At 41.9% G+C, this 26,635-nt stretch overlaps 2 protein-coding genes across 14 annotated transcripts in view; one reads left to right on the top strand and one right to left on the bottom strand.

The window, feature by feature from the left end:
• The window catches only part of Fbxl13 (F-box and leucine rich repeat protein 13), a 214,800-nt gene that overhangs the window by 93,643 nt on the left and 94,522 nt on the right, over nt 1–26,635 (top strand). The window lies entirely within an intron of this gene.
• Nucleotides 14,791–26,635, bottom strand: part of Lrrc17 (leucine rich repeat containing 17) — a 34,487-nt gene continuing 22,642 nt past the window's right edge. The window contains exons 3-4 of the mRNA XM_006991055.4: nt 21,276–21,431; nt 14,791–15,614 (exon numbers count right to left, since the gene is read on the bottom strand). Of these exons, the coding sequence (XP_006991117.1) occupies nt 15,217–15,614; nt 21,276–21,431 (554 nt within the window). The 3' untranslated portion in view covers nt 14,791–15,216. The remainder of the gene's footprint in view (nt 15,615–21,275; nt 21,432–26,635) is intronic.

Raw genomic sequence — 26,635 nt, 5'->3', positions numbered from 1 at the left:
TTCTTTTCACTGACTGTAAAATAATCTTTGTGTGATAGATGTGTCATAATTTCCTTACCTGCTTTCTTGTTGAGGGCATTGAAGTCATGCCAGTTTTCCAAGGCCACTCTGTGCTTGCGCTGTGCTGTTTGTCTTTAATCTACATGTTCTTTGAGATTCAGGTTTTTACTCCCCATGTATATTCCCAGAGGAAACAATAGATTTTAAAAGTATTTAGCCAACTGATTCCAGATAGTGAGGAAAAAATTACATATATGTATTTAACATCTTACTTTGGAAAAGTATGACAATAGTAAGAGGGTGAGTCAAGTTACAAAGTGACAAACACACATGTTTGTACCCTGTATATAACATAAATATATATGAAGAATTTCAATGTGAAAAATTATATATATATATATATATATATATATATATATACATATATATATCTTAACTCTTATTTTGAGACAATTGCAATGATGAATATATGTTTTAAGGACATATGCACATGTAGTAACATAAAAGGCATGCATGGGAATAGAATGCTCCAAATACATGGCGGGGGAGGGGAGAGGAGGGAGGGGCGGGATATGTGGAGCAAACAGGTGAAGCAGAGGAAATGCACAGGAGTTCAAATGTATCTCTACATTATTTTTTTTATAAATAAAGACATAAGTAGAAAAATGACTCATTAGATTGGCTTGCTGCTGGTGCTGAGGACAACTGTAGCCCTGTGGACAGTTGGATTGTACTGGAACGTGCTAAATGTCTTCTTGTTTTCATGTCCATTGTTTATTCCCTTCGGTGCCCAGGTAGACAATCACGTGTTATTACTATGTCTGTTCATTCCTATTCTTGTATCTTTCCCCCTATTTTAATTTTGTTGCTTAGAACCCCGCTTTGAAGTGTTGAAAATGAGCACAGATATGCAGCTATCTGGCCTGATACTTAGCACCCTTTCTTATACTTTTAATGAGGATAATATTAATATTATCACACTCTGTATGATATGCCCATACTAAGCCATAGCATTCCAGGCTATGCCCGTGTAAGAATATTTTATCCTTGCTCGCACAGAAGCCATTCCCACGTTTGCTTCTCATTCCATCTGGTCACATCAGTCTCTGGTTCTTTTTAAATTTTTATTTATTTATTTTTGGTTTTCTGAGACAGGGTTTCTCTGTGTATTCCTAGATGTCCCTGGACTCACTCTGTAGACTAGGCTGGTCTTGAACTCAGAGATCTACCTGCCTCTGCCTCCCAAGTACTAGGATTAACAGCTTGTACCACCGCCTGGCCAACCTCTGGTTCTTAAGGAACCACTTATTGGGGGATATATTAAGGCAATTCCACATGGTTAAAAGGAAGATTTATTTTGAGGGATAACTCACAACAAGTAGAGAAATAGGTTACAGGGTCTGGGAGAGGTGAAGCAGTCCAGTGGTGTTCTCCAGAGAACTCTGCTCGGTCTACCATCCAACATCCAGGATTACCAGAAACCAAGAGAGCCGGCACATCTGTATCTCAGGTCTTAAGGGATCCTGTCTCAGCCCCGCCTCAGGGGCAGGCTATAGGTAGGCATGACAGTTACCGGAAGCCTCACTGGGGGTAGTACTTCCAGGTCAAAGCTGGAACAACTACCCACTACAATCACTAATTTTTGATGCACCAAAACCCTTTCTGATTTATAGTCTAGATTTTGTTTCTTGTTTCTTTGAGACAGGGTTTCTCTGTGTAGCCCTGGCAGTCCTGGAACTTGCCATAAACAACAGAATGGCCTCAAATTCAAAGAGATTCACGTGCCTCTGCCTCCTGGTTGCTGGGATTAAAAGCATGTACCACGAAGCCTGGCTCATATTACAGATTTTTGGAAAAAGTTCATTATTTTAGAGTTTAGGCTGGAGAGAGAGATTGAACATCTCTTTATTCCACCGTTTGAATTGATTGCTTTTTGTAGTCTTTTTTTTTTTTTTTTGAGTAAAACTGAAATTTATTATATGCCACAGTCGTCCTAGGGACCTCCATGCTATATATATAGCCTCTATGGTTCTATGGGTTGTGGTCTGATTGTTCTTTATTTTATATCTAGAATCCACCAATGAGTGAGTACATACCATTACTGTCTTTCTGGGTTTGGTTTACCTCACTCAGGATGATTTTTTCTAGTTCCATCCATTTGCCTGCAAATTTCATGCTTTCATTGTTTTTCTCTGCTGAGTAGTACTCCATTGTGTATATGTACCACATTTTTTTCATCCATTCTTCCGTTGATGGGCATCTAGGTTGTTTCCAGGTTCTGGCTATTACAAATAGTGCTGCTATGAACATAGCTGAGCATGTATCTTTATGGTATAAATCAGCATTCCTTGGGTAGATGCCCAAGAGTGGGATGGCTGGGTCTTGAGGTAGTTCAATTCCTAATTTTCTGAGAAACCGCCATACTGATTTCCACAGTTGTTGTACAAGTTTACATTCCCACCAACAGTGGAGGAGTGTTCCCTTTGCTCCACATCCTCTCCAACATTGGTTGTCATTGGTGTTTTTGATCGTAGCCATTCTAACAGGTGTAAGGTGGTATCTCAGAGTCGTTTTGATTTGCACTTCTCTGATGATTAAGGATGTTGAGCATTTCTTTAAATGTCTTTCAGCCATTTGTAGTTCTTGTTTTGTGAATTCTCTGTTTAGCTCTTTAGCCCATTTTTTAATTGAACTGTTCAGTGCTTTGATGTCTAGTTTCTTGAGTTCTTTATATATTGTGGAGATCAATCCTCTGTCAGATGTGGGGTTGGTGAAGATCTTTTCCCAATCTGTTGGCTGTCTTTTTGTCTTATTGACTGTGTCTTTTGCCCTGCAAAAGCTTCTCAGTTTTGAGAGGTCCCATTTATTAATGGTTGTGCTCAGGGTCTGTGCTGTTGGTGTTTTATTTAGGAAATGGTCTCCGGTGCCAATGCGTTCAAGAGTGCTTCCTATTTTCTTTTCTATTAAGTTTAGTGTAACTGGATTTATGTTTAGGTCTTTGATCCACTTGGACTTGAGTTTTGTGCATGGTGACAGATATGGATCTATTTGTAATCTTTTACATATTGACATCCAGTTATGCCAGCACCATTTGTTGAAGATACTTTCTTTGTTCCATTGTATAGTTTTGGCTCCTTTGTCAAAAACCAGGTGTTCATATGTGCATGGATTAATGTCAGGGTCTTCAATTCGATTCCATTGGTCCGTATGTCGGTTTTTATACCAGTACCAAGCTGTTTTTATTACTATAGCTCTATAGTGGAGTTTGAGGTCTGGGATGGTGATGCCTCCAAGGGTTGCTTTATCGTATAGGATTCTTTTAGCTATCCTGGGTCTTTTGTTTTTCCATATAAAGTTGAGTATTTTTCTTTCCAAGTCTGTGAAGAATTGTGTTGGGATTTTGATGGGGATTGCATTGAATCTGTAGATTGCTTTTGGTAAGATTGCCATTTTTACTATGTTAATCCTACCTATCCATGAGCATGGGAGATCCTTCCATTTTCTGATATCTTCTTCAATTTCTTTCTTTAGAGATTTAAAGTTCTTATCAAAAAGGTCTTTCACTTGTTTAGTTAGTGTTATCCCAAGGTATTTTATATTATTTGTGGCTATTGTAAAGGGTGATGTTTCTCTGACTTCTTTCTCAGCCCTTTTATCATTTGTGTATAGGAGGGCTACTGATTTTTTTGAGTTGATCTTGTATCCTGCCACTTTACTGAAGGAGTTTATCAGCTGTAGAAGTTCCCTGGTAGAGTTTTTGGGGTCACTTATGTATACTATCATATCATCTGCAAATAGTGAAAGTTTGACTTCTTCCTTGCCAATTTGTATCCCTTTGATCTCCTTTTGTTGTCTTATTGCTCTAGCTAGAACTTCTAGTACTATATTGAATAGATATGGGGAGAGTGGACAGCCTTGTCTTGTTCCTGAATTTAGTGGTATCGCTTTGAGTTTCTCTCCATTTAATTTGATGTTTGCTGTTGGCTTGCTATAAATTGCTTTTATTATGCTTAGAAATGTTCCTTGTATTCCTAATCTTTCTAAGACCTTTATCATGAAGGGGTGTTGGATTTTGTCAAAGGCTTTTTCAGCATCTAGGGAGATGATCATGTGGTTTTTTTCTTTCAGTTTGTTTATATGGTGTATTACATTGACTGATTTCCGTATGTTGAACCATCCTTGCATCCCTGGGATGAATCCTACTTGGTCGTGATGGATGATTGTTTTGATGTATTCTTGGATTCGGTTTGCCAACATTTTGTTGAGTATTTTTGCATCAATGTTCATGAGGGAGATTGGTCTGTAGTTCTCTTTCTTTGTTGCATCTTTGTGTGGTTTGGGTATCAGGGTAATTGTGGCCTCATAAAAAGAGTTTGGTAGTGTTCCTTCTGTTTCTATTGTGTGGAACACTTTGAAGAGGATTGGTATTAGTTCTTCTTTGAAAGTCTGGTAGAATTCTGCACTGAAACCATCTGGTCCTGGGCTTTTTTTGGTTGGGAGACTTTTGATGACTGTTTCTATTTCTTTAGGGGTTATTGGTCTATTTAAATGGTTTATCTGGTCTTGATTTAATTTTGGTATGTGGTATTTATCCAGAAAATTGTCCATTTCTTCCTGGTTTTCCATTTTTGTGGAGTACAGGTTTTTGAAGTATGATCTGATGATTCTCTGGATTTCCTCATTGTCTGTTGTTATGTCTCCCTTTTCATTTCTGATTTTGTGAATTTGGGTGCTCTCTCTTTGCCTTTTGGTTAATTTGGCTAGTGGTTTGTCTATCTTGTTGATTTTTTCAAAGAACCAACTCTTTGTTTCATTGATTTTTTGTATTGTTCTCTTGTTTTCTATTTCGTTGATTTCAGCCCTCAATTTGATTATTTCCTGGCGTCTATTTCTCCTGGGTGAGTTTGTTTCTTTTTGTTCTAGAGCTTTCAGTTGTGCTGTTAATTCATTGGTATGGGATTGCTCCATCTTCTTTATGTGTGCATTTAGAGCTATGAATTTTCCTCTTAGCACTGCTTTCATAGTGTCCCATAAGTTTGGGTATGTTGTACTTTCATTTTCATTGAATTCTAGGAACTCTTTAATTTCTGTTTTTATTTCTTCCTTGACCCATTGATGTTTCAGGTGGGCATTATTCAGTTTCCATGAGTTTGTGGGTTTTCTATAATTTTTGTTGTTATTGAGTTCTAACTTTAAGGCATGGTGGTCTGATAAGATACAGGAGGTTATTCCAATTTTTTTGTATCTGTTGAGATTTGTTTTGTGTCCAAACATGTGGTCAATTTTTGAGAAGGTTCCATGGGGTGCTGAGAAGAAGGTATATTCTTTTGTGTTAGGATGGAATATTCTGTAGATATCTATTAGGTCCATTTGAGTCATAACATCTGTTAGGTCCTTTATTTCTTTGTTAAGTTTCAGTCTGGTAGATCTATCTTTCGGTGAGAGTGGTGTGTTAAAATCCCCCACTACTAATGTGTGGGGTTTGATGTGCGTTTTAAACTTTAGTAGTGTTTCTTTTATGAATGTGGGTGCTTTTGTATTTGGAGCATAAATGTTTAGAATCGAGACTTCATCTTGGTGGATTTTTCCCGTGATGAATATGTAATGTCCATCCTGGTCTCTTTTGATTGATTTTAGTTTGAAGTCTATTTTATTAGATATTAGGATAGCTACACCAGCTTGTTTCTTAGGTCCATTTGCTTGGAAAACCTTTTCCCAGCCCTTTACTCGGAGGTAGTGTCTGTCTTTGGAGTTAAGGTGTGTTTCTTGTATGCAGCATATGGATGGGTCCTGTTTTCTTATCCATTCTGTTAGCCTGTGTCTTTTTATAGGTGAGTTGAGACCATTGATATTGATGGATATTAATGACTAGTGATTGTTAATTCCTGTTATTTTTTTGGTTGTGTTGTGTTGTCCTTCTGTGGTGTATGTTGGCGTAGGATTATCTATTGCTTGATTTTTCATGGATGTGTTTAACTTCTTTGGGTTGAATTTTCCCTTCTAGTGCTTTCTGTAGGGCTGGGTTTGTGGACAGGTATTGATTAAATCTGGTTTTATCCTGGAATATTTTGTTTACTCCGCCTATGGTGATTGAGAGTTTTGCTGGGTATAATAGTCTGGGTTGGCATCCATGGTCTCTTAGTGTCTGCATGAGGTTTGTCCATGATCTTCTAGCTTTCATAGTCTCTATTGAGTAGTCTGGTGTTATTCTGATGGGTTTGCCTTTATATGTTACTTGGTCCTTTTCCTTTGCAGCTCTTAATATTTTTTCTTTATTCTGTGTGTTTAGTGTTTTGATTATTATGTGGCGAGGGGACTTTTTTTTTTGGATCCAGCCTATTCGGTGTTCTGTAAGCTTCTTGTATCTTCATAGGTATTTCTTTCTTTAGGTTAGGAAAGTTTTCTTCTATGATTTTGTTGAATATATTTTCTGTGCCTTTGAGTTGGTATTCTTCTCCTTCTTCTATCCCTATTATTCTTAGGTTTGGTCTTTTCATGGTGTCCCAAATTTCCTGGACGTTTTCTGTTAGGACTTTTTTGTCTTTATTGTTTTCTTTGACTGACGAATCTATTTTCTCTATCGTGTCTTCAGCGTCAGAGATTCTCTGTTCCATCTCTTGCAATCGGTTGGTTATGCTTTTTTCTGTAGTTCCTGTTCGTTTAGTCAGGATTTCTATTTCCAGCATTCCCTCAGCATGTGTTTTCTTTATTGTCTCAAATTCATTTTTCAGATCTTGGAATGTTTCTTTCATCTGTTTAATTGCTTTTTCTTGGCTTGATTTGATTTCTTCCCATTTTTTGTTCGTTTTTTCTTCCATTTCTTTAAGGGAGTTTTTTATTTCCTCTTTAATGGAGTTTTTCATTTCCTCTTTAAGGGAAGTTTTTATTTCCTCTTTAAGGGAGTTTTTTATTTCCTCTTTAAGGAAAGTTTTTATTTCCTCTTTAAGGTAGTTTTTCATTTCCTCTTTAAGGAAAGTTTTTATTTCCTCATTGAGGGAATGTTTTATTTCTTCTTTAAGGGCCTCTATCATCTTCTTAAAGCCATTTTTAGGGTTGATTTCTTCTGTTTCTTCTGTCATGGTATGTTTAGGTCTTGCAGGTGTAGAATCACTAGGTTCTGATGTTGCCATATAGGTCTTTATGTTGTTGCCTGTATTTTTGCACTGGCGTCTACTCATCTCTTCCTCTGTGCGGTGCAGGTGGTGTCTGTGTCTGAGAGTGCCTCTCTTGTTCTAATTTTTAGTCTTGGTTTAGTAGTGGTTCTTGGTTAAATTGGTGCTATTGGGCTATTTCTTCAGGGGCAGCTGATTTCGATCGGTGAATTATATACTTATGATTCTGGTGATCTGGTTTGGTGTCTGGGTAGCGCCTTCTTCTGTGTTCCCAGGTCACGTTTTGTTCATTTGTCAACTCCTCAGCTGATCTTGTTTCTTCAGACTTTAAACTGTAGGCATCTGAATCCTCTCCCAGATGGGTTTCAGCTGAGCAGGGTAGTTTCACCAACACCTCCAAGTTGTTGGGTTTCTCAGGATCAGCAGCTGGGCCCTGGGTTGTCCTCAGAAGGAGTGTTCAGATTCATTCTGGTTCTGACCCACGGAGATAGCTTCTTCCCTAGATGTTGGGGTTAGGGGCGTCCCTGTTCCAAGCTGCGTCTGCTTGTCTCCATCCCTGGGCCTGTCTACCTCTGCAGTCCGCCGCCGGGCCTGTATGTCCCTGTCAGCTGCCGCTGGGTCTGTCTGCCTCTGGGGGCCACCACCGGGCCTAAATGTCTCTGCCGGCTGCAGCCGGGACTGAGTGTCCCTGTCGGCCACTGCCGCCGGGCCCGTTTACCTCAGCGGGCCGCCGCTGGGCCCGTCTACCTCTGTGGGCTGCCGCTGGGCCTGAATGTCTCTGCTGGCTGTCGCCGGGTCTGAATATCCCTGTCGGCTGCCGTCGCTGGGCCCGTCTACCTCCACGGGCCGCTGCCACAGGCCTACCTGCGTCTGCTTGTCTGCGCCGCCGGGCCTGTCTACCTCTGTGGGCCGACGCTGGGCCTGAATGTGCCGGGCCTGAATAGCCCTGTCGGCTGCCGCTGCTGGGCACGTCTACCTCAGCGGGCTGCTGCTGGGCCTGTCTACCTCTGCGGGCCTGTCTACCTCTGTGGGCTGCCGCTGGGCCTGAATGTCTCTGCCAGCTGCCGCTGGGCCTGAATGTCCCTGTCGGCCGCTGCCGCCGGGCCCGTTTACCTCAGCAGGCCGCCGCTGGGCCCGTCTCTTTTGTAGTCTTTTAAGAAATTGATTTATACATTTTACATCCCAACCACAATTCCTCCTCCCTCCTGTTCTCCCACTCCCCCGCCCCCCCATCCACTCCTTCTCTGTTTCTACTCAGAAAGGGGCAAGCCTCCCATGGGTGTCAGCAAAGCATGGCATACCAGGTTGCCATAAGACTAAGCTTCTCCCCTTGCATTTAGGCTGGGCTAAGGCAATCCAGAATGAGGAACAGGTTCCCAAGAGCCAGCGAAAGCATTAGGGACAGCCCCTACTCCCACTATTAGGAATCCAAATAAATCAAGCTGCACAACTGTCACATGTATGCAGAGGGCCTAGGTCAGTCCCAGTAGGCTTCCTGGTTGTTTCAGACTGGTTGGTTCAGACTCTGTGAGTTCTTTTGAGCCCAGTTAGTTGTTTGTGTGGGTTTTCTTGTGATATCCCCACCCCTTTGGCTCCTACAATCCTTCCCCCACCCCTTTATCAGGATTCCCTGAGCTCATCCTGGTGTTTGCCTGTGGGTCACTTCGTCTGTTCCATCAGTTACTGGATGGAGGCTCTCTGATAACAATTGGGGTAGTCACCAATCTGACCACAGGGGATGTCCAGTTCAGGCTACCTATCCACTATTGCCAAGAGTCTCAGCTGGGGTCATTCTTTTAGATTCGTGCAAGTTTCGCTTGTATCCAGTTTCTACCCCACCCCGAAAAACCCCATTTCCAACCAACCATCTCTTTCAGTACTCTCCCCCTCCTCCCCAACCCGATCCCTCAAGTTCCCATGCCCACCTGTCCCCAGTCCACCCAGGAGATCTCGTCTACTTCCCCTTCCCAGGGAGATCCATGAGTCCCCCCGTGGGCCCTCCTTGCTACCGAGCCTCTCTGGGTCTGTGGATTGTAGCATGGTTATCCCTTACTTTACAACTAATATCCACTTATGAGTGAGTACATAACATTTTTTTTTTAGTTCCATCTATTTGCCTTCAAAATTTCTTGATATCATTGTTTTTAACAGCTTAGTAATACTCCATTGTGTAAATATATCACATTTTCTTTATCCATTCTTTGGTTGAGGGGCATCAGATTTAGACTATTACAAATAAAGCTGCTATGAACATAGTTGAGCAAGTGTCCTTGTGATATGATTGAACATTCCTTGGGTATATGCCCAAGAGTTATAACACTGGGTCTTGAGGTAGATTGATTCTCAATTTTCTGAGAAACACCACATTGATTTCCAAAATGCCTGGCTTTTTTATAGTCTTAAAAATATATAAAATAATTATAAACCTTACTCTCTCTGCCTCTGTTTCTGTCTAATTATATCCCTCCACATATATCTCTATACATACACATATAAGAAATATATATATTGAACTGGGTGTTGGTGGCACACGCCTTTAATCCTAGCACTTGGGAGGCAGAGGCAGGTGGATTTCTGTGAGTTCATGGCCAGCCTGGTCTACAGAGCTAGTTCTGGGACTGTCAGAGCTACACAGAGAAACCCTGACTTGAAAACCTCCCCCCTCCAAAAAAAGAAAGAAAGAATGAATGAATGAAAGAAAAAAAGGAAAGAAAGAAGGAAAGAAAGAAATACACATTGAAATATACTGTTTATGAAATCTGTAATTTTTGAATAAAGAAGGCAAAATCAGGGAGTAATATTTAAAGTTTCAGTTTGACTTTCGATTTTGATGACAACGATAGTGAACACTGTAATGAGTTTCCGAGGAATGTGAGGATAAAGCTCTAGAAGCTCACATTTTGTTTTGTTCTGGTCTCAGAGGAAAGTTTCAGACTTTCCTAATAAGTAAGATCATTATCTGTGGCGTGCCCCTGATGTTCTTGACCAGTTTTCCCGTGAGTGTGCTGGGTTTATCAAAGGCGTCACCTCTGTCACTTGCTGTCCACCTCCGCTCTGTTAACTCAGCACAGATCACACCGAGTGCTGTTTGTACACCGAACTACTTTGCATTTCCTTTTTTCCCACCTCAAAGGAAATAAGAGCTAGTTTATTTTTATTCAAATAAGAATGACTGTGGACCAGGAACACAGGTATGAGTTGCCCCAAATAACATGTTCCCTGGAATTGGTTACCTGAAATTTTATAATCATTGAACAAAAGAAAGTCATAAATCGAGGCACGTTAGTAGAGAAATCAGGTAGGCTGGTTGCAACAAAGTGGGGTGTCACTGCTACAGATTTTAGTGTTTATTGTTTTTATTAGCACATGCCAATTACACATAGTAATGGGCCTCACAATAGCATTTTATATATGCATATAATCTACTTTGATCATAGTTACCCCCATCACCTCTTGCCCAGTGATCCCCTTCCTCTTCCTAGTCAATCTGCTTCTATGCTCATGTCCCCTCTTCCCCACAGCTGCTTTTCTAGGACCAATCTTATTCCCACATCATGTATTTTCCTTTTAATATACTGTTGTATTTTATTTTCTAACATTTTCTAAAGGGTGTTTGTATGTACATTTTTAGAGGAATATTAGTCTTTTGCTTTCTTTCTTGTGATATCTATTTGGTGTCCTTGTTTGGATAATACTGGTGTTAAAGAATGAGTTCAGGAGGAATTCTCTCTCTCTCCTTAAAGACTATGAGAAGGGTTAGTGTCACTTATCCTTTAAATGTCTGGTAGAACCTGCCAATGAATCCATTTGGTCCTGGGCTCTTCTTTGTTGGAGGCTCCTTGTTATTATTGCCAGTCTTTGGTTACTATAGACCTATTTAGACTTTATTTCTTGAGTCAGTTTTGATAGTTTAAATGTCTGAAATTTTGTCAACTTCCTGTAGTTGGGTTATAACTGTTGATAGCACTTCCTGTAGTTGGGGTATAACTGTTGATAGCATTTCCTGTAATTGGGGTATAACTGTTGATAGTATTATCTTAAAATCCTTTTTATTTCTATAAAGTTGGCACTAACACGTTCTCTTTCATGTCTCGTTTTTAGCAATACTATTTTCTTGTTTGTGTTTTTTCTTGGTAAGGCTAGTTTATATGTTGTTAATTTTGTTGTTTCAAGCAACCAATTTTTGGGTTTTAAAGATACACATAACATATAAATTACCAATTTAACCCCTATATGTATCAGTTCTGTGGAATGAAGTATCCTCACATTGTGCAGCCATGACCACCTGTCCCTAGAACTGTTCTGTGAGAGAAAGCTGGATCTCATCACCCAGTAACCCCCGACTCTCCACTCCTCCTTCCCCCAGCTCCTGACTACCACCCTGCTTTCTGTTTCTGCGGATGTGCTGACTCAGTACTCCATGTGAGTGTAATAACAGAATAGTTAGAGTCTGGTGACTAGCTCATTAGCATAATGTACTCAAGCTTCACCCTGGGTTACAGCTGTGTACATGCACATGAGGTGCTTAGCTATTGTTGTAGACATAAATCACGTTAGTTTTCTGTTGCCGGTACAAAATTCATGAGGTGAATAAATTAAAAGAAGAAAATGCTTATTTTCACTCATGGTGTCTGGGTTTGGCTGGAGGTTCTCCCACCTCCCAGGGGTGCCACGGGCTGGAAATCAGACCTTTATAATTGGCCTTTCAGAAATATTGAAGAGCCAAACTAAAAGTTTTCAACTCTTTTGGTTAGGTACTAAGAAGTATAATTGGTAATTGTATAGTGAGAGTATATTTAACTTGGTAAGAAATCACTGAACTGTTTCCCAGGGTGTCAACACTCCTTTGCATTCCCATGACCGTGAACAAGGGTGCCATCACTGTCCTGGAGTTTGGTCATTCTCGTAGGTGTGCGATGGCATCCCACTGCGGTTCTCAGTTTCCTTGATGGCTTAGGCTCTTTCTGTATGCTTACATTTGCATCTTTTTGGTGAGGTGTCTATTAAGGTGTTGTGTTTATTTGTTGACTTTTGGAGACTGGATCTTGCTAGGTTGGCCTTGATCTTTTGGTGATCCTCTTGTCTCTGCCTCTTGCGTACTGGAATTACAGGCATATACCACCACATCTAGCTCTGTTAAGGTTTTGGGCCCGTTTTAAAATCAGCTTGTTTCCTTATTGGATGTTTCAGATGATGGTTCATTTTCTAATGTGTCATGTAAATACACTATCCCATGGTGTGACTGGCCTTTCCTTCTATTTATCTTTCTTCTTTTTAAACACAGACACAGCTATAATCCTCTCTTGATTTTTGAAACTTACTTCCATGTAAAGGCTTTCTGGTGTTTAGGACAGGCCCACTGAGCAGTTTGGGATGGAGAGAAAATAAGCTACATTGTTAACATGATTATGTAGAGTCCAGAGATCTTCAGATAATAAAAATTCTTGGGCCAAATTCTCTCCTCTGCAGTGGGTGTATTGACTGTGTTCATTATATCAAATGATGACTAGAATATATGAAGCTGATGCCTGTGTTGGGATCAAGATCGCCCAAGCACATTTTCTTAATTTAAGGGATGTTTGTGTATATTTTTAAAATATAGTAATTCTTGGCCCAAATATCTTTATTGTAGCAATAATTAAATAGGCAGATCTGACCAAATCTTTATATTATTTTTAAGGAAGCAACCTGTCTCAATTATTGTGATATTTTTAATTTGTCACCAACGATTTAATAAAACCAGTTTTAATTCTTGTAACCTTGAGTATATATATATATCCTGAACATAAAGGAACATCCAAAGTCAGTCTATGGGGTAACTGTTAAGTAAGAACTTGGTAGTATAAGAATTGACTGTGGTTCCTTGAAGCTCTGACTTGGAAATGAGCAAACCTTATGCTTTCAAAAATATAACTTCAGTTAAGGCTTTGAGCAATACCAACATTCCAACTCACTTAGCTTTGAGATGTTTGAGACTAATTTCTATTATAATGTGTTCCAGACCCTATTTCCAAATACATCCCAAGGGATGATGTTGGCTATGAAAGTCAACCAATAAAATCCCCTACTAGCCTCTAAAAATCGAAGCAGGGAACAATTTGGACCCTTTTCTGAATCATACTCAATCTGTTCCCCTCCTTTCAATCCTCCTGCCAGCCAGTGAGGTAACACCTGGATTCTCTAACACCAGATCTTGACTACTTGGGGTCCTTATCCTTACTGCTCTACCTGGAGGCCCATGGACAACAATGAATAAATCCATTGAATCTCTTGGGCAATGTTGTAAAGCTAACAGATGTCTTTGATGACTCCTAGTGAGTAATGTGGGATTTGCATTTCCTATAACCAAACCACTGGTAAATTTGGTAAGGTGTTCAGACCCTCACAGCCACACAGATTCCCCAAACCAAACCAGCACCACTGGTAGCTACTCTGGCTTTCCAAATCTTGCTTTCCTATGCATATTAATATAGATTCAAATGTCTCTCTTGCCAGCTACTCTCATTGGTGTTGCTGGAAGTGAAGGCTTAATTTCCCTCACATCTGCTATTTTTTTGGGGGGGGGCAGGATCTGGTTCTGGAAATTCTGATGCGGGTAGTCAAGGGCAAGGGCCATATTTCCTTGCACAATAGAAAGAGTTTGCATAGCTCTGCCTCCTGCCAGCTGTATGGTTTTGTCCAAGTTACCCGACCCCCCTGAGCTGTGGATTTCTCATCTTTGAAGGGCAGATAACATTATGGTCCTCAGGGGGATCATTACAAGAAGAATATGAGAAACTTTTAGTGCAGTGCTCAGAATCTATTGGCACTTTGTACAGTACTCAGAACTATTTATCGTATGCCATCTTTCATGCTTGTGCAGTTTGTGTAAGAATTAAGAATGACCACTTGCTAAACTTTGTACCCATTGTCTTGAAAGAGAAATGAAACTATGTTCTGTGTGGGAGGAAATTCACTCAGGGTCCATGCACATCCTTGGTGTGGTTTGCCTGGTGTGTGGAGTATCACTGGTCACTGGTGTGCCATTTGATGAAGTCAGATTTATTTTCTCTGCCCACAGCCTCTTTTACTGGCTGTTTTCTAGGTGATCTAATTTTAACTAAAGGCCCAGACTGCAGGGATCTCTTGACTACCCATCCTCCATTCAATTGTCACTGATAGTATATTTTTTGCTCTCTTTTTCACTCCAGATTTTGACCCTAAATCCTAATTTTATGGTCCTTGCTCTGTTACCTTAGGAGGAAGTATTTGGGTGACAGACAAGTGGCTGCCAGACATGGATGAGGACAAATGAGCAGTGTTGTTTCCACATTCACTGGTGGATCTAGGTCTTTAGGGCTCATGACTCTCACCATCTACCCAGGCTTCTCAGAGCTGTTCTGAACAATCTCTCATACTATAAGTCTCATATTCTCTGTTGCTTATTGTGGCAGTTTTATTTAATCAATGAGAAATGATTGAGAGATGGGTTTGCCAGCACCTTACTCTAGAGCATATGGGAATCCAAAATGCAAATCTGCTTGACAGTTATATTGTCTGAAGCATTAATAACAGCAGAGGGTTGATAGGATTTGGGGGAGACAGTTCATTGTGACTTTTCCTTTTGATCACTTTTCAGATTGTATAAGGAGTTACAGAAAGACATGTAAAAATGAAACTTGTTTTTTTTTTTCTTAACTTTTATTTCAAAAAGCCATTAAAAACATATGCAAGACACTATGAAATTCTAATACCATATTAAGATCTAAGTCCCTCAGGTCACCAGTGTGGAATAGTTTGGTTATTTTGAGAGTGTTTCTGGTGATGTAGCACAGGTGGGCATCATCATCCTCCTGCCTCAGCTTGAGGGTTGGAATTACAGGCATGTAATTACCAGTCCTGGCCAATGTGGAATCCTGTAATCAGAGTCTGCCCACAGAGGGGCATATAAGCAGAATACAGATTTCCCTAGATAACTAAAATTACCACAACATAGTAACAATTAGGAACTAATCAAAAGAAGCTTTTGTAGCTGGGTAACCCTGTATAAATAGGCATCACAATTGATCAAAATGTAAACACACGGTTTTCCAACACCAGCATAGCACTGTGCGGCTAGTCCCAACTATCCCACTATGGTGATTCTCACTCTGTGCTTCTTTGCTGTGTGATCTCTGTGTATTTTTTCCCATTCATCATCCTCTGTGTCCTGGTCGAAAGTCTCAGGGTACACTGGCAGCTTGTCTTTGGGGCATTCTTCATAGTAACTCCGAACGTATTTCCCCACGGACCACCCTTTGTATTCTTCCGGTGTTTTGCACTCCAGACCATTATAATGGACATTGTAGTGATGCTTTAACCAGTAGTAGAGGTAGTGGATACTGTAGTCACATCTCCAAGGGTTATCTCTGAGCCACAGAAGTTTCAGAAAGTATAAATCTTCTAACACTCCGTAGTCAAAGTTCTGTAGGCTGTTGTTTGATAAGTCAAGCTCTTCTAGATTTGTGAGCCCTAAAAAGGCAGCTAGAAACAGAGTGTTAGCCAGTGAGCAAGGGGAGTGTACACGTGTACCCCATGTGCCGTAAGGGCGGCCACAGATTTCTGTCAGGGGCTCAGCCCTCTCTGTCACAGCTGCTCTCCAGTACATGTGCAACTCCAAGGACTTTCTTCCTCCTTGAACTGTCTTGAAGTCCTTCTGAAGACTGGACAGGGCCTATCAAGGGATAGTACTTTTCATCGTGATGCTAGTGTGAGGACAGGAAACTGACTTTGCCGGGACTTTGCTTCTAGTTACAGACTACTTCCTGTCATAAATAAGGAGGAATAGCATTGTTTGCATAAAGACCCTGAGCTGGCCGGGCGGTGGTGGCGCACGCCTTTAATCCCAGCACTCGGGAGGCAGAGCCAGGTGGATCTCTGTGAGTTCGAGGCCAGCCTGGGCTACCAAGTGAGCTCCAGGAAAGGCGCAAAGCTACACAGAGAAACCCTGTCTCAAAAAACCAAAAAAAAAAAAAAAGACCCTGAGCTAAACCACATAGTCACCCTACTAACAGGTGAAATTATGTGATTAAAAAATGCACTGTGGCCAGGCAGTGGTGGCACTTTAATCCCAGCACTTGGGAGGCAGAGGCAGGTGGATCTCTGTGAGTTCGAGGCCACCCTGGTCTACAAAGTTAGTTCCAGGACAGCCAGTGCTACACTGAGAAACCCTGTCTCAAAAAACAAACACCCCCCCAAAAATGCACTGTGAGGCCCTCCTACTTGAGGACTAGCTGTTCTTACTATGAAAACATGAGCACCATGGGCAGGGTCCACCAGGTCCAAATGTAGACGAGGGTGCAACTGCTTTCTGACTTTGTCATTTGTGTCTTTGCCTGTGATTTGTATCATATTCTGTTGTAATGTTTATTCAGTAAGAAAAGTGCTATCTTCCACACTACTTCTGTGGAGAGGATTTCTGGGTTGGGAGTTTTTGATTCTTAGTGTGTCTCCCTACTAAACATATGAAGAAATTCAAAAAATGAAATATAACTTTATTTAAACAAAGCTTTTCCTGGATTATGTAGAACAGTGTGTGATATTTTATTTGAAAAAGTCAGTTTTAAGCTAGTCTTTACAGTTGATTTTTCTGGAGCCTGGGGAAGGCCTACAGGAGGTGTTGATACCATGTCATTTCTGCCCAGTGCTCTGAATGTTCCAGTAAAATCCATTTTTCTGGTGTACATTTTCTGTACTTCCCGGGAAGGTGCTGCAGAGGGGGTGGGGCGTGCTGCACAATAAGGGGGGTGCATTAAGGTAACACCTTAGTGCAGGAGAGCAGAAGCGACCCCAGCTCCTGGTTACTGGTAGATTCTAAATGCCTAAAAATGATCTTTCCAGTTTAGTGGCACTGGTGGTGAGAGTCTGCTTTTGTAGCGTCCCACACCAAATAATTTCTACCAACATTTTAAAAACATGTGGTTGAATTTGGTAAGTGGTGGTAGCTATCAGAATTCATACGCATTTGATTTAGCTGGATGCTGAGTAATTAGAACAAGATAACACATAACAAAATAAAACAATTTTCCAAGAACAAAGAAATGTACACATAAAGATTAACCACATATTCTAGAATTTACAGGTCACTCCTGACTTCAAACGTTTTGTTTCCATTTTGAGCATTTCACATTACTCTTTCAAAATGCCCTTGTTAGAACATAGTTTCCTTATTTTGAATCTGGAAATATGCTTCATACCAATACTATTAACTATTTTCATATCATATTTTCTTAGACAAAACCCAAACAGGCCACTTTCTATTTTTGGACAGAGCAAGGACTGAGGAGTAGGGGCCAGGAGACAGATCAGTTCTTGAGATGATAGTTCTGAAAACCAGGCATTTTGAATGCCAAGCATCTGCTGGCATTCTAATATCAGACTGTCACAAATTCAGTTCTCTTGAAACTAGTCAGTGCTCTGGACTGAAAGCACATGCAGATGAATATTCCTACATTCTATTTCAAACAAGCTATAGTTGTTGTTAAAGCGTATGCATGTGGGGCCCCTGGGAGAGCTAGTTCTGTTTATTGAAGGAAATAATACCCCAGTAGGGTGATTTCTCTCCTTTTCTCTACTGTTGCCCTGCACTTTACTGGATGGTCATCTGCTGCCCCACATTTGCTCACTAGGCAGCCTAAATTCTTAAGGAAGTCAATGGGTGCTGCCTCATCCCAAGCATCCCAAAACACAGCAGGTCTTTTACTTTAAAATGGGTGTAGTTCATTTTGTCTTATTCAAGTTCTAAGACCCATTTTCTCTTGTTCTAAAGGACTTAGCAATAAAAGTACTTGGCACTTGGTTCAATACATACCTGTTAATGAGAACGCTTCCCTTGTGCTGAATAAAAAAGGGAAGGTGGAAGGAGGGAGAGAGGAGTGCTCTTTGTAGCCCATAGTTCTGTTGTGATCGCCCCACTGCTATAGTACAGCGTTCACTGCCTTAACAAATTTAACCAAGGCTGCATCATACGTGGCGTTTTTGTTTAGCAAATGATTTTAACAAAAGAGTCATCTGCGTCCATTGTGTGCATGTGCGCATTTGTGTCTGTGTGCTGCTGGGAGTTGAACCCGGGGTCTTGCAGTTGTTATACAAGTGCTCCACCACTAAGCTCCGCCCGACATCCTGCCATTGGCATTGTCAGCTAGAGCTTTGGATGACAGCATTAGAAAGGAATTAGATGCTTGCACAGGGATCCTTGTTCTGTGGATCTATGGTTCTCACGGGCCACAAGAGGGTCTCTACCTCTGGGTTCCTCAACCTGTGGCCTGACTTTGTAGAGACTGGATACCAGTGTCTGACATGAACATTAATATAATGACTGTAGCAAAGAAATGTTTCTTTATTTACTATGAAGAGGAAATTGCTTTTAATCTTGCCATTCAAAGTGCAATTTGTGTACAGGCTAAGGTAAGTGTTGCAATGGTTGTTCCTTTAAAAATTTAAGTTATAATTTTGTAATATTTAAACAGTATATTAATTCTGAAATATGCCGTTGTGCCCCCAGGATGTTCATCTTCAGCTTTCGCTTCGATCACGTTTGAATCGTGGAGTTCTACCAGTGCTTGTGTTATTACTAAGGAAAGCAGAGGGGCTGAGGAGACGGCCCAGAGGCGAAAGTGCTTGCTCGCCAGGCATGAGGACCTGAGCTGGCTCCTCAGGACCTATGTAAAAGCCTGGGCAGGGTGATGTAGGCCTGTAGTTCCAGTGCTGGGGAGCTGGAGACAGAGGGTCTCTGGGGCTCGCCAGGCCAGCCAGTTTATCCGACTAGTGAGCTTGAGATTCAGTTGAGAGACTGTGTCTCAAAAAACAAAGGGCAGAGTGACTGAAAAAGACGCTGCTGTCAAAGTCTGCCTGTACACACACACATACCCACACAGACACAAAGCAAGTGCTCTAGTTAGTTTATTTACATAGGAGAAACAACTGTACTCAAAATGTTTCTAGCATTATGCTGCATTATTATAATAATATTATATTTATAAAGGATCATTTTAAAGCTGGGCTTTTTAGATAGAAAGCACACTGCAAAGGCACAGGTGTGTTCTACCTAGCCAGTGCCTCAGCAGCCCTGGCCTGTCCAGGTCTAGTGTTCACTTAATTTGCTGCGTTCATTTTTCTCCAGAGGCTTTGCTTGGCAAGGGAGAAGAGACTCAAAGGGCAGAAAAGTGAACTGATCTCAATCCAGGAGCATGGCCAGTGTGTCCTGCCCTGATCTGAGCATGTCTTATCTGAATTTATGAACCTGGCATTTTGCAATTAGTTTTGAATTTATACTAAACAAGTTGGGGCTTAACAAATGTCCCCAAAGGTCAAATATGAATTTCCATTTTCTCTCTCTTTTTTTCTTTTTCTTTTTCTTGGTTTTTCGAGACAGGGTTTCTCTGTGTAGCTTTGCGCCTTTCCTGGAACTTACTCTGTCACCCAGGCTGGCCTCGAACTCATAGAGATCCGCCTGCCTCTGCCTCCCGAGTGCTGGGATTAAAGGCGTGCACCACCACTGCCCAGCCTGAATTTCCATTTTAAAACCATTATGTGTTCAGTGTGTGAATGACCCCTTGCCACATATGCCTGTCTTTAATTTTATTATTTTTTTCCACTCTGTGTGTGTGTGTATGTGTGTGTGTGTGTGTGTGTGTGTGTGTGTGATGTATGTACATGTTCATGTGGGTATATGCACATGTGTGTGTATGTGTCTGGAGGCAAAGGCCAACATCAGATGCCTTCCTCAGTCTCTGTCTTGTTTTTGAAACAGAGATTCTCACTGAACAGAGACACACTTATTTGGCTCGAGCTGTTGGCCTCCCCTCCTCTTGCTGTGGTTATACACGTGTGCCACTGCACCCAGCTTTGATGTAGATGCTGGGATCTGAACTCAGGTCTTTGTGCTATGCAGCAGTCACCTGACCAGGGGGCCATCTCTTCAGCCATATTCTACTTCTAAAAATCTACACAGGTGTGAGAGTGGGCACTTGTAATAGGAGCCGGGTGTGGGAGTGTGTACCTGTAATAGGAGCCAGGTGTGAGAGTGTGCACTTGTAATAGGAGCCGGGTGTGAGAGTGTGCACCTGTAATAGGAGTCGGGTGTGAGAGTGTGCACCTGTAATAGGAGCCAGGTGTGAGAGTGTGCACCTGTAATAGGAGCTCCTGAGGAGTCAGGTGTGAGAGTGTGCACCTGTAATAGGAGCCAGGTGTGAGAGTGTGCACCTGTAATAGGAGCTGGGTGTGGGAGTGTGCACCTGTAGTAGGAGCTCCTGAGGAGCTGGGTGTGGGAGTGTGCACCTGTAATAGGAGCTCCTGAGGAGCCGGGTGTGGGAGTGTGCACCTGTAGTAGGAGCTCCTGAGGAGCTGGGTGTGGGAGTGTGCACCTGTAATAGGAGCTCCTGAGGAGCCGGGTGTGAGAGTGTGCACCTGTAATAGGAGCTGGGTGTGGGAGTGTGCACCTGTAATAGGAGCTCCTGAGGAGCCGGGTGTGAGAGTGTGCACCTGTAATAGGAGCTGGGTGTGGGAGTGTGCACCTGTAATAGGAGTCGGGTGTGGAAGTGTGCACCTGTAATAGGAGCTCCTGAGGGGCCAGGGCAGGAGAATAAGAATTCATGACCAGTCTGGGCTACATTGTGAGAATCCCTCCACTCCTGCTCTGTGTATATATCTACTCTACAATGCTTTTGTTATCTGGGCTGACGGAGTAAACATTGGTTAGTACTATGTAGTTAGTGCCCTGCATCTGTCAGATTCTATATTTGCAGATTCAACCAACCACAGATAAAAATAGCTGACAAAAATATATCTGCTCTGAATATGTAGTGTGTTCTCACTAGACTTCTTCTCTTATTATTCCTTACACAATATAGTATAACAATGCTTTATATGGCATTTTGTTATACTAAGTATTATCAACAAGTGATTAATTAAAGTCTTGGAACCATGACCCTGGACACCAAGGGATGACTAGATAGTACTACACCCTTTGAAAGGCAATATTTTGGCACATACTTCTGAGTGCCAAACAAGTCCTATTTTAGTATCATGCTTAATTAAAACTCATGCTTTTTGAACTTAGTTTTTGTGACTAGATGGTGTTATTATAGACGTTGCCGTAGAAGAACGCTCTCAGCACAGTTACCAGGGGCATGCCATGGGACTTACCAGGATCTATGAATCCAATGCCGTTGCTGCTCAGGTTTAATTTCTTTAGTTCGTGAACATCTTCAAATTCCTTGGCTCGGAGCTGGCTGATTTTGTTGTATGACAAGTCAAGCTTAACAATGTCTGGAGGGATGTTGTTTGGAACTTTCTTCAACTCTGGAAAAATGAAGTGTTTAGGTTACAGGTTTTTTGGCTCCTATTTTCTATTAAAGCCATAAAGCTGCAGCGCCAGCTTAGTGGGGGAAGAGAGAGCGGGAGGCAATCCCCAGGGGGAGGGTCAGAGACGCGGAAGACCCCCCAGGTCACAGCTGAGGCTGCTGAGTCATTTGGGAAGCAAAGAGACTCCATCCTGGTGACCCGAGTTGCCCATCAGGAAACATTTTGAAAGGTTGGGCCTGGCAGTGCACGTTGGGGACAGGGGCAGGAAGATCAGCGCACATTCGAGGCTGCACAGGACACAGTGGGTTTCAGGCCAGCAGAGAGCTGCAGAATAAGACCAGGCAGAAAGTGAAAAGAGAGTGTGCTGGTCAGTTTCTATCACCTTTACACAAATGAGTCACCTGGGAGAGGGGCCTTGACGCGGAATTGCTTCCATAAGATTGGTCTAAATGCATGTCTGTACATAGAGATTAATATAGATTAATGATTGATGTGGAGGGGCCCAACAAACTGTGGGTGGTGCCACTCCTGGGCAGGTGGTCCTGGGTTGCTTGAAAAAGCAAGCTGGGCAAGCCATGGAAAGCAAGCCGACAAGCAGTGTTCCTCCACAGTCTCTGCTTCTGCTGCTGCCTCCAGGTTGACTTCCCGCGATAATGGATAAACTCTCTCCTTGCTTTTGGTCAGGGCTGGGGGAGCTCTCAGGGAAGCTGCTGTCTCCCCCTTGTTCTTTCTCTCCTAAGGAGTTGCCGTTCTGTCCCGGGTTCATGTTATCCATCATTTTAGGCATCCTCTGCCAACAAGTGATCTCAGGCTCTACTCTCATAAATACCACACTCATGACCTTCTGATCTTTCAAACCATGGCAACAGGCCCCTAGTTTTCCAGGAGAAAAACCCAAGGCCCCCAGAGGATGCCTAAAACAACAGATAGCACCAAATCCTGTACACACATGCCTGTGGCAACATTTACTCTGAAGTAGGCACAGTAAGGGATCAGCAACAATGTCACACAGGAAAATAGGGCAATTACAAGTTTGCTTTAATAAGTTGCTAAAACCTTACAAGTGGTTTATTTCTAGAATTTTCTACTTAATATTTTCAGTTCCTGGCTTACCATATGTAAACTTAAATTTAAAAAAAAAAGAAAAAATAATCAGGGAAAGGAGGCTCTGTATCTGGTTTCTGATTTCGTTGGATTCTGTAAAATTCATGCTTGCTTTGCCACTCCGACTCCCTTTTCACCCACATGGTTCCCAAGTCCTTGCAATGGGGTTCACTCTGGCACCCCCAAAGCTTCCTGCTCCAGCGGTAACCAGATTCTCAGAAGAGCAAGCTAGCCGCAGCAGCATACCAGCAGGAGTGGGTCATCTTCTCAAAGGCAACAGGAAATCAAGGCTTGCCTCATCTTAGCTTCTGCTCCTTATGTTTCTATCATGCTTTTCAGAATTTGTTAATCACACTGACATCACATTTGCCGTGAGACTTGCCCTTCCTCTTGGTCTTTTGCAAGACTGAAGAGGCCTGGATTAGTTTTCATTAGGGTATCTGTAGCCTATGGAGGGAGAGAGACTTGTTTTCATGAAGGAAAATCAGAAGCAACAATAAAATGGCCAGACTGACTGACTTCTGCAGAGTAGGGTGGCTCAAGGGCTTTCTGAGAAAACAGAAATTCTTAGAGCCAGAAACTGTAAAACACATTTATGAAATGTGCTTTTCACTTATCCACACTGCCTCTTTTGGTACAGAATAGTTGAGTTGTGAATAGTTCCAAAGAAATATTAATTAAACACAACAACTCTGGGACTTAGATTTCTTAGCCTCGGGTATATTTACAATCATAGTGACTTGGACCTAGTTTTTATTTTCCTCTTAATGGCCCAGATGGCATGGCCTTTGTGTGCATGTGTGCATGTGTGTGTGTGTGTGTGTGTGTGTGTGTGTGTGTGTGTGTGTGTGTGTGTGTCTGTGTGTGTGTGTGTGTGTGTGTGTGTGTCTGTGTGTGTGCATGTTCTCTGGATGTACATACTTATGCCCGTGCAAGTTAGAAGTCTCCCTCGGCTGTTCTTCCTCAGGTGGTGTCCACATTTTTTGTTTTGAGGCAGGGTCTGTCACTAGAACTTGGGCTCACTGATTAGCCTAGGCTGGCTGGACAGTGCGTCCCGGGATCTGCCTGTTTCTGCTTCCCTAGAGCCGGGATTCCAGCCATGTGCAACCATACCCAACTTTTTACATGGCAGCTGAGGATTGAACTCAGGACCTTATGCTTTGTGGCAAGCACTTTCCTGACTGATCTATGTTCCCATCCTGATCTTTAACGGGATGTTATTGGAAGTTCATTCCTAGATTCCTTAATGCACCCCCTGGAGTCTTACTTCCTGAAATTTCTTTCCCCTTCTTGTTGGGCTCTTTCTATCTGTTCTTGATCTAGGTACTCTTAATAAAATTGAATGAGGAGAAATGTACAAGTGCCATTATTATCCTCATTTTACATATGTGAAAATGGAAGAACAAAATAGATCATTTGCCCATAGTTACATGGTCACAATCTAAACATGCTAACCTAGCACTTAAGCCACGGCTGCTCTGCTGTCTATCTGTGCTAGCCTTCTGTTTCATCTGTACTGGATACCTGGCCAGAATCCCCCGTGTAACACACATGTATGTGGGGGAGGAAGCGCTAACAGGCCAAGTCAGCAAAGCAAAGACCTGTCCTTGTCACCAGAGGCAGCACTTCCTCAGTTCTAGAAAGAACTTGCCTGCTGAACTCCTATCTACTGGACCGGACTTGAGGGCAGATCACAGAAGAACCTCAGGAAACAAGCTAAAGTGGGTTAGCCACAAATCAACGGGCAGGAAAGACGTTTATAAAAATACCCCGAAGCCCGCTTAAGCAATGGTTTGTGGGTGTTAGAAGAAGAATACGAATTGTAGAATTAGCTTTGGAGTTGTCAGCAAACTCCTGGATAAAAATAGCATCCACAAGTAGCAGGAAATGCAAACCAAGAGTTTTTCTACCATGACCTAGAAACAAACAGGAAAATTTCGTTGATTATGGTGATGAGGGAAAGCAGATCCTTCTTTTGCCTTGAACGTGAATGAGGATTACAAATTTGATGCAAAATATGTGACTTTGATAGAGAGCAGACAAATACACAGTTCCTCACACCAAAGCCAAACTTCATCAACGTCCTCCTTTCTAGACGACACTTCTGGAGGACCATATGGCACCCATATTTCACATTTGCCACTAATCAAAACATTTTGAGGTTGGCGAGGGAGAAGGCTTAAGGTAGGGTCTGGCTTTGAACTTGCAATGTGACTTAAGCAAGGAAGGTTTTGAGCAACTGATCTCTGTGTTTCCATCTCTGAGTGCTGGGTTTGCAACTGGGGTCACATTCTTGATAAACACTTCAATAGATGCTGTATCTACCGTCAGCTCTTATGAGCTCTGCCCCTCCTCCAACCAAACCTTACCATGCAGAGGAAATTGAGAAATTTTCTCCACATCATTTTCCCCATTCAGTAGGCTTTTGGTTGTCAGCAACCTCAGAACTAATTTGAAGACTTGGTAGTAGTTAAAGAGACATGCATTAGCTTGTTTATTAGGAATTAAAATTTCTTAGTTATTATTGAAATCAGGGGCAGTATTGTGGCCCTAATGTCAGAAGCACCTGGAGGCAATTTACCTATATAATTCTTCCCAGCCCTCAAAGTAAAATTGGCAAATTATTTTGGTAAATGCAGAGCTAAAAGTAGTTTTAGAGCTCACACTCTGTGTTCTTGGCAAAGCCAGCTACGTCAATATGGCATAATGTGCCTTTCAACCAGCCCCACTCTCATTCCCTTTGAAAGGCTGAGCTTTTTGGCAAAGTGCCTGTCACTCAGTGAATAAAGCTATTATTTTATTTTATTTTTCCTTTTTTTTTCTCTCTCAGATGTTTAAGCAAAAACAGTGATCTTTGAGGTCTATGTGGTTGAATTGGCACAAGTCAGTATCCTGCACAAATCATCTGAGTCACTGCTGGTCTGTTGGGAAGGCTGAATTCCCTCACTGCAAGGATCCACACCACAGGTTCCCTGCTTGCATTCACCATGTGGTGTTCTTGTGTAGAGCTGAGGAGGAGGCATCAGTACTGGGAGGGAGCACACAGAAGGCATGAGTGAATTCTTGGTGTAGAGGATGCACCCCATCTTGAAGGAAGGGAGAGTGTTGCATGGTGGTGCATGGCTGAAATGGTGTGTTGTTGCTGCCTTGGTGATCTCTAAGGACAGCTTCTCTGTACCCAGCTTTGCCATTTATGACATGACATTCATCATGTCAATTATGGCAGCACTGCTTTAGGGCTGTGAGGAGTAAGTGACTGTGTGTTTAACCAGTGGCTCTTGGTCACGAATGTCACTGCTAGGTCCCCCCTTGGTGGCATGCTTTAAATCTCTTGAGAGTCTATGTTGTGTGTAACATGTATAGTATAGTCATCAAAGGCATTGGCACACTCCAGCAGGGGCCTAGAAACAGACATTACTGAGCATTTGTAGTACTTGAGATTTGTTATCCATTTATAGAACAAAACAAAGAACTAGAGTAGATAAAGGTTGTCATATTTGAATTCTAACCACAATTTTCAACTACTGTGCACTTCTGTGGCTGAAGTTGATTAAGTTACTGCTTTGAAGGAGCAAAGAATATTATCACCCAGTGGTAATGTTATCACCCAGTGCCCAATGCTGGACACTAAAAAAGGAGTTTAATAAGCTTTTCCTTATAAGAATGTAACTTAAAACAGGAATGTATAATAAAGAAAGAATGAAAAATAAACAATGAATAGAATTGATAGATTTATGTAAACCATAGGGAGAGGCATTTATACTTAATTATGAAAAGACTTAATTAGCCTTTATTTTATAATCTAGAATTAGACCAGGCTCTGCCTGGTGTTGGGGATGGAGAGAAGGTAGTCAACAGATACAGGGGTAAAGATGAATGGGAGGAATTGCTCTCATGTGCTAGAGCAATTGTTGTCATTGTACATTTCAAGTAGCTAGCAGAGAGAATATTGAATGTTTCCAGCATAAATGATACATTCGAAGGTGATGGATAAGTCAGTTACTCTGAACAGATCACTAAACATCATAGTCATGAATTAAAATATTGCATTGTATCTCACAAACAGGTAGAATTACTGCCTCATGGCAATTAAACAT

The sequence above is a fragment of the Peromyscus maniculatus genome, chromosome 3 (genome assembly GCF_049852395.1).
Source record: "Peromyscus maniculatus bairdii isolate BWxNUB_F1_BW_parent chromosome 3, HU_Pman_BW_mat_3.1, whole genome shotgun sequence".
NCBI lineage: Eukaryota > Metazoa > Chordata > Mammalia > Rodentia > Cricetidae > Peromyscus > Peromyscus maniculatus.
This window is presented reverse-complemented; position numbering and strand designations above follow the sequence as displayed.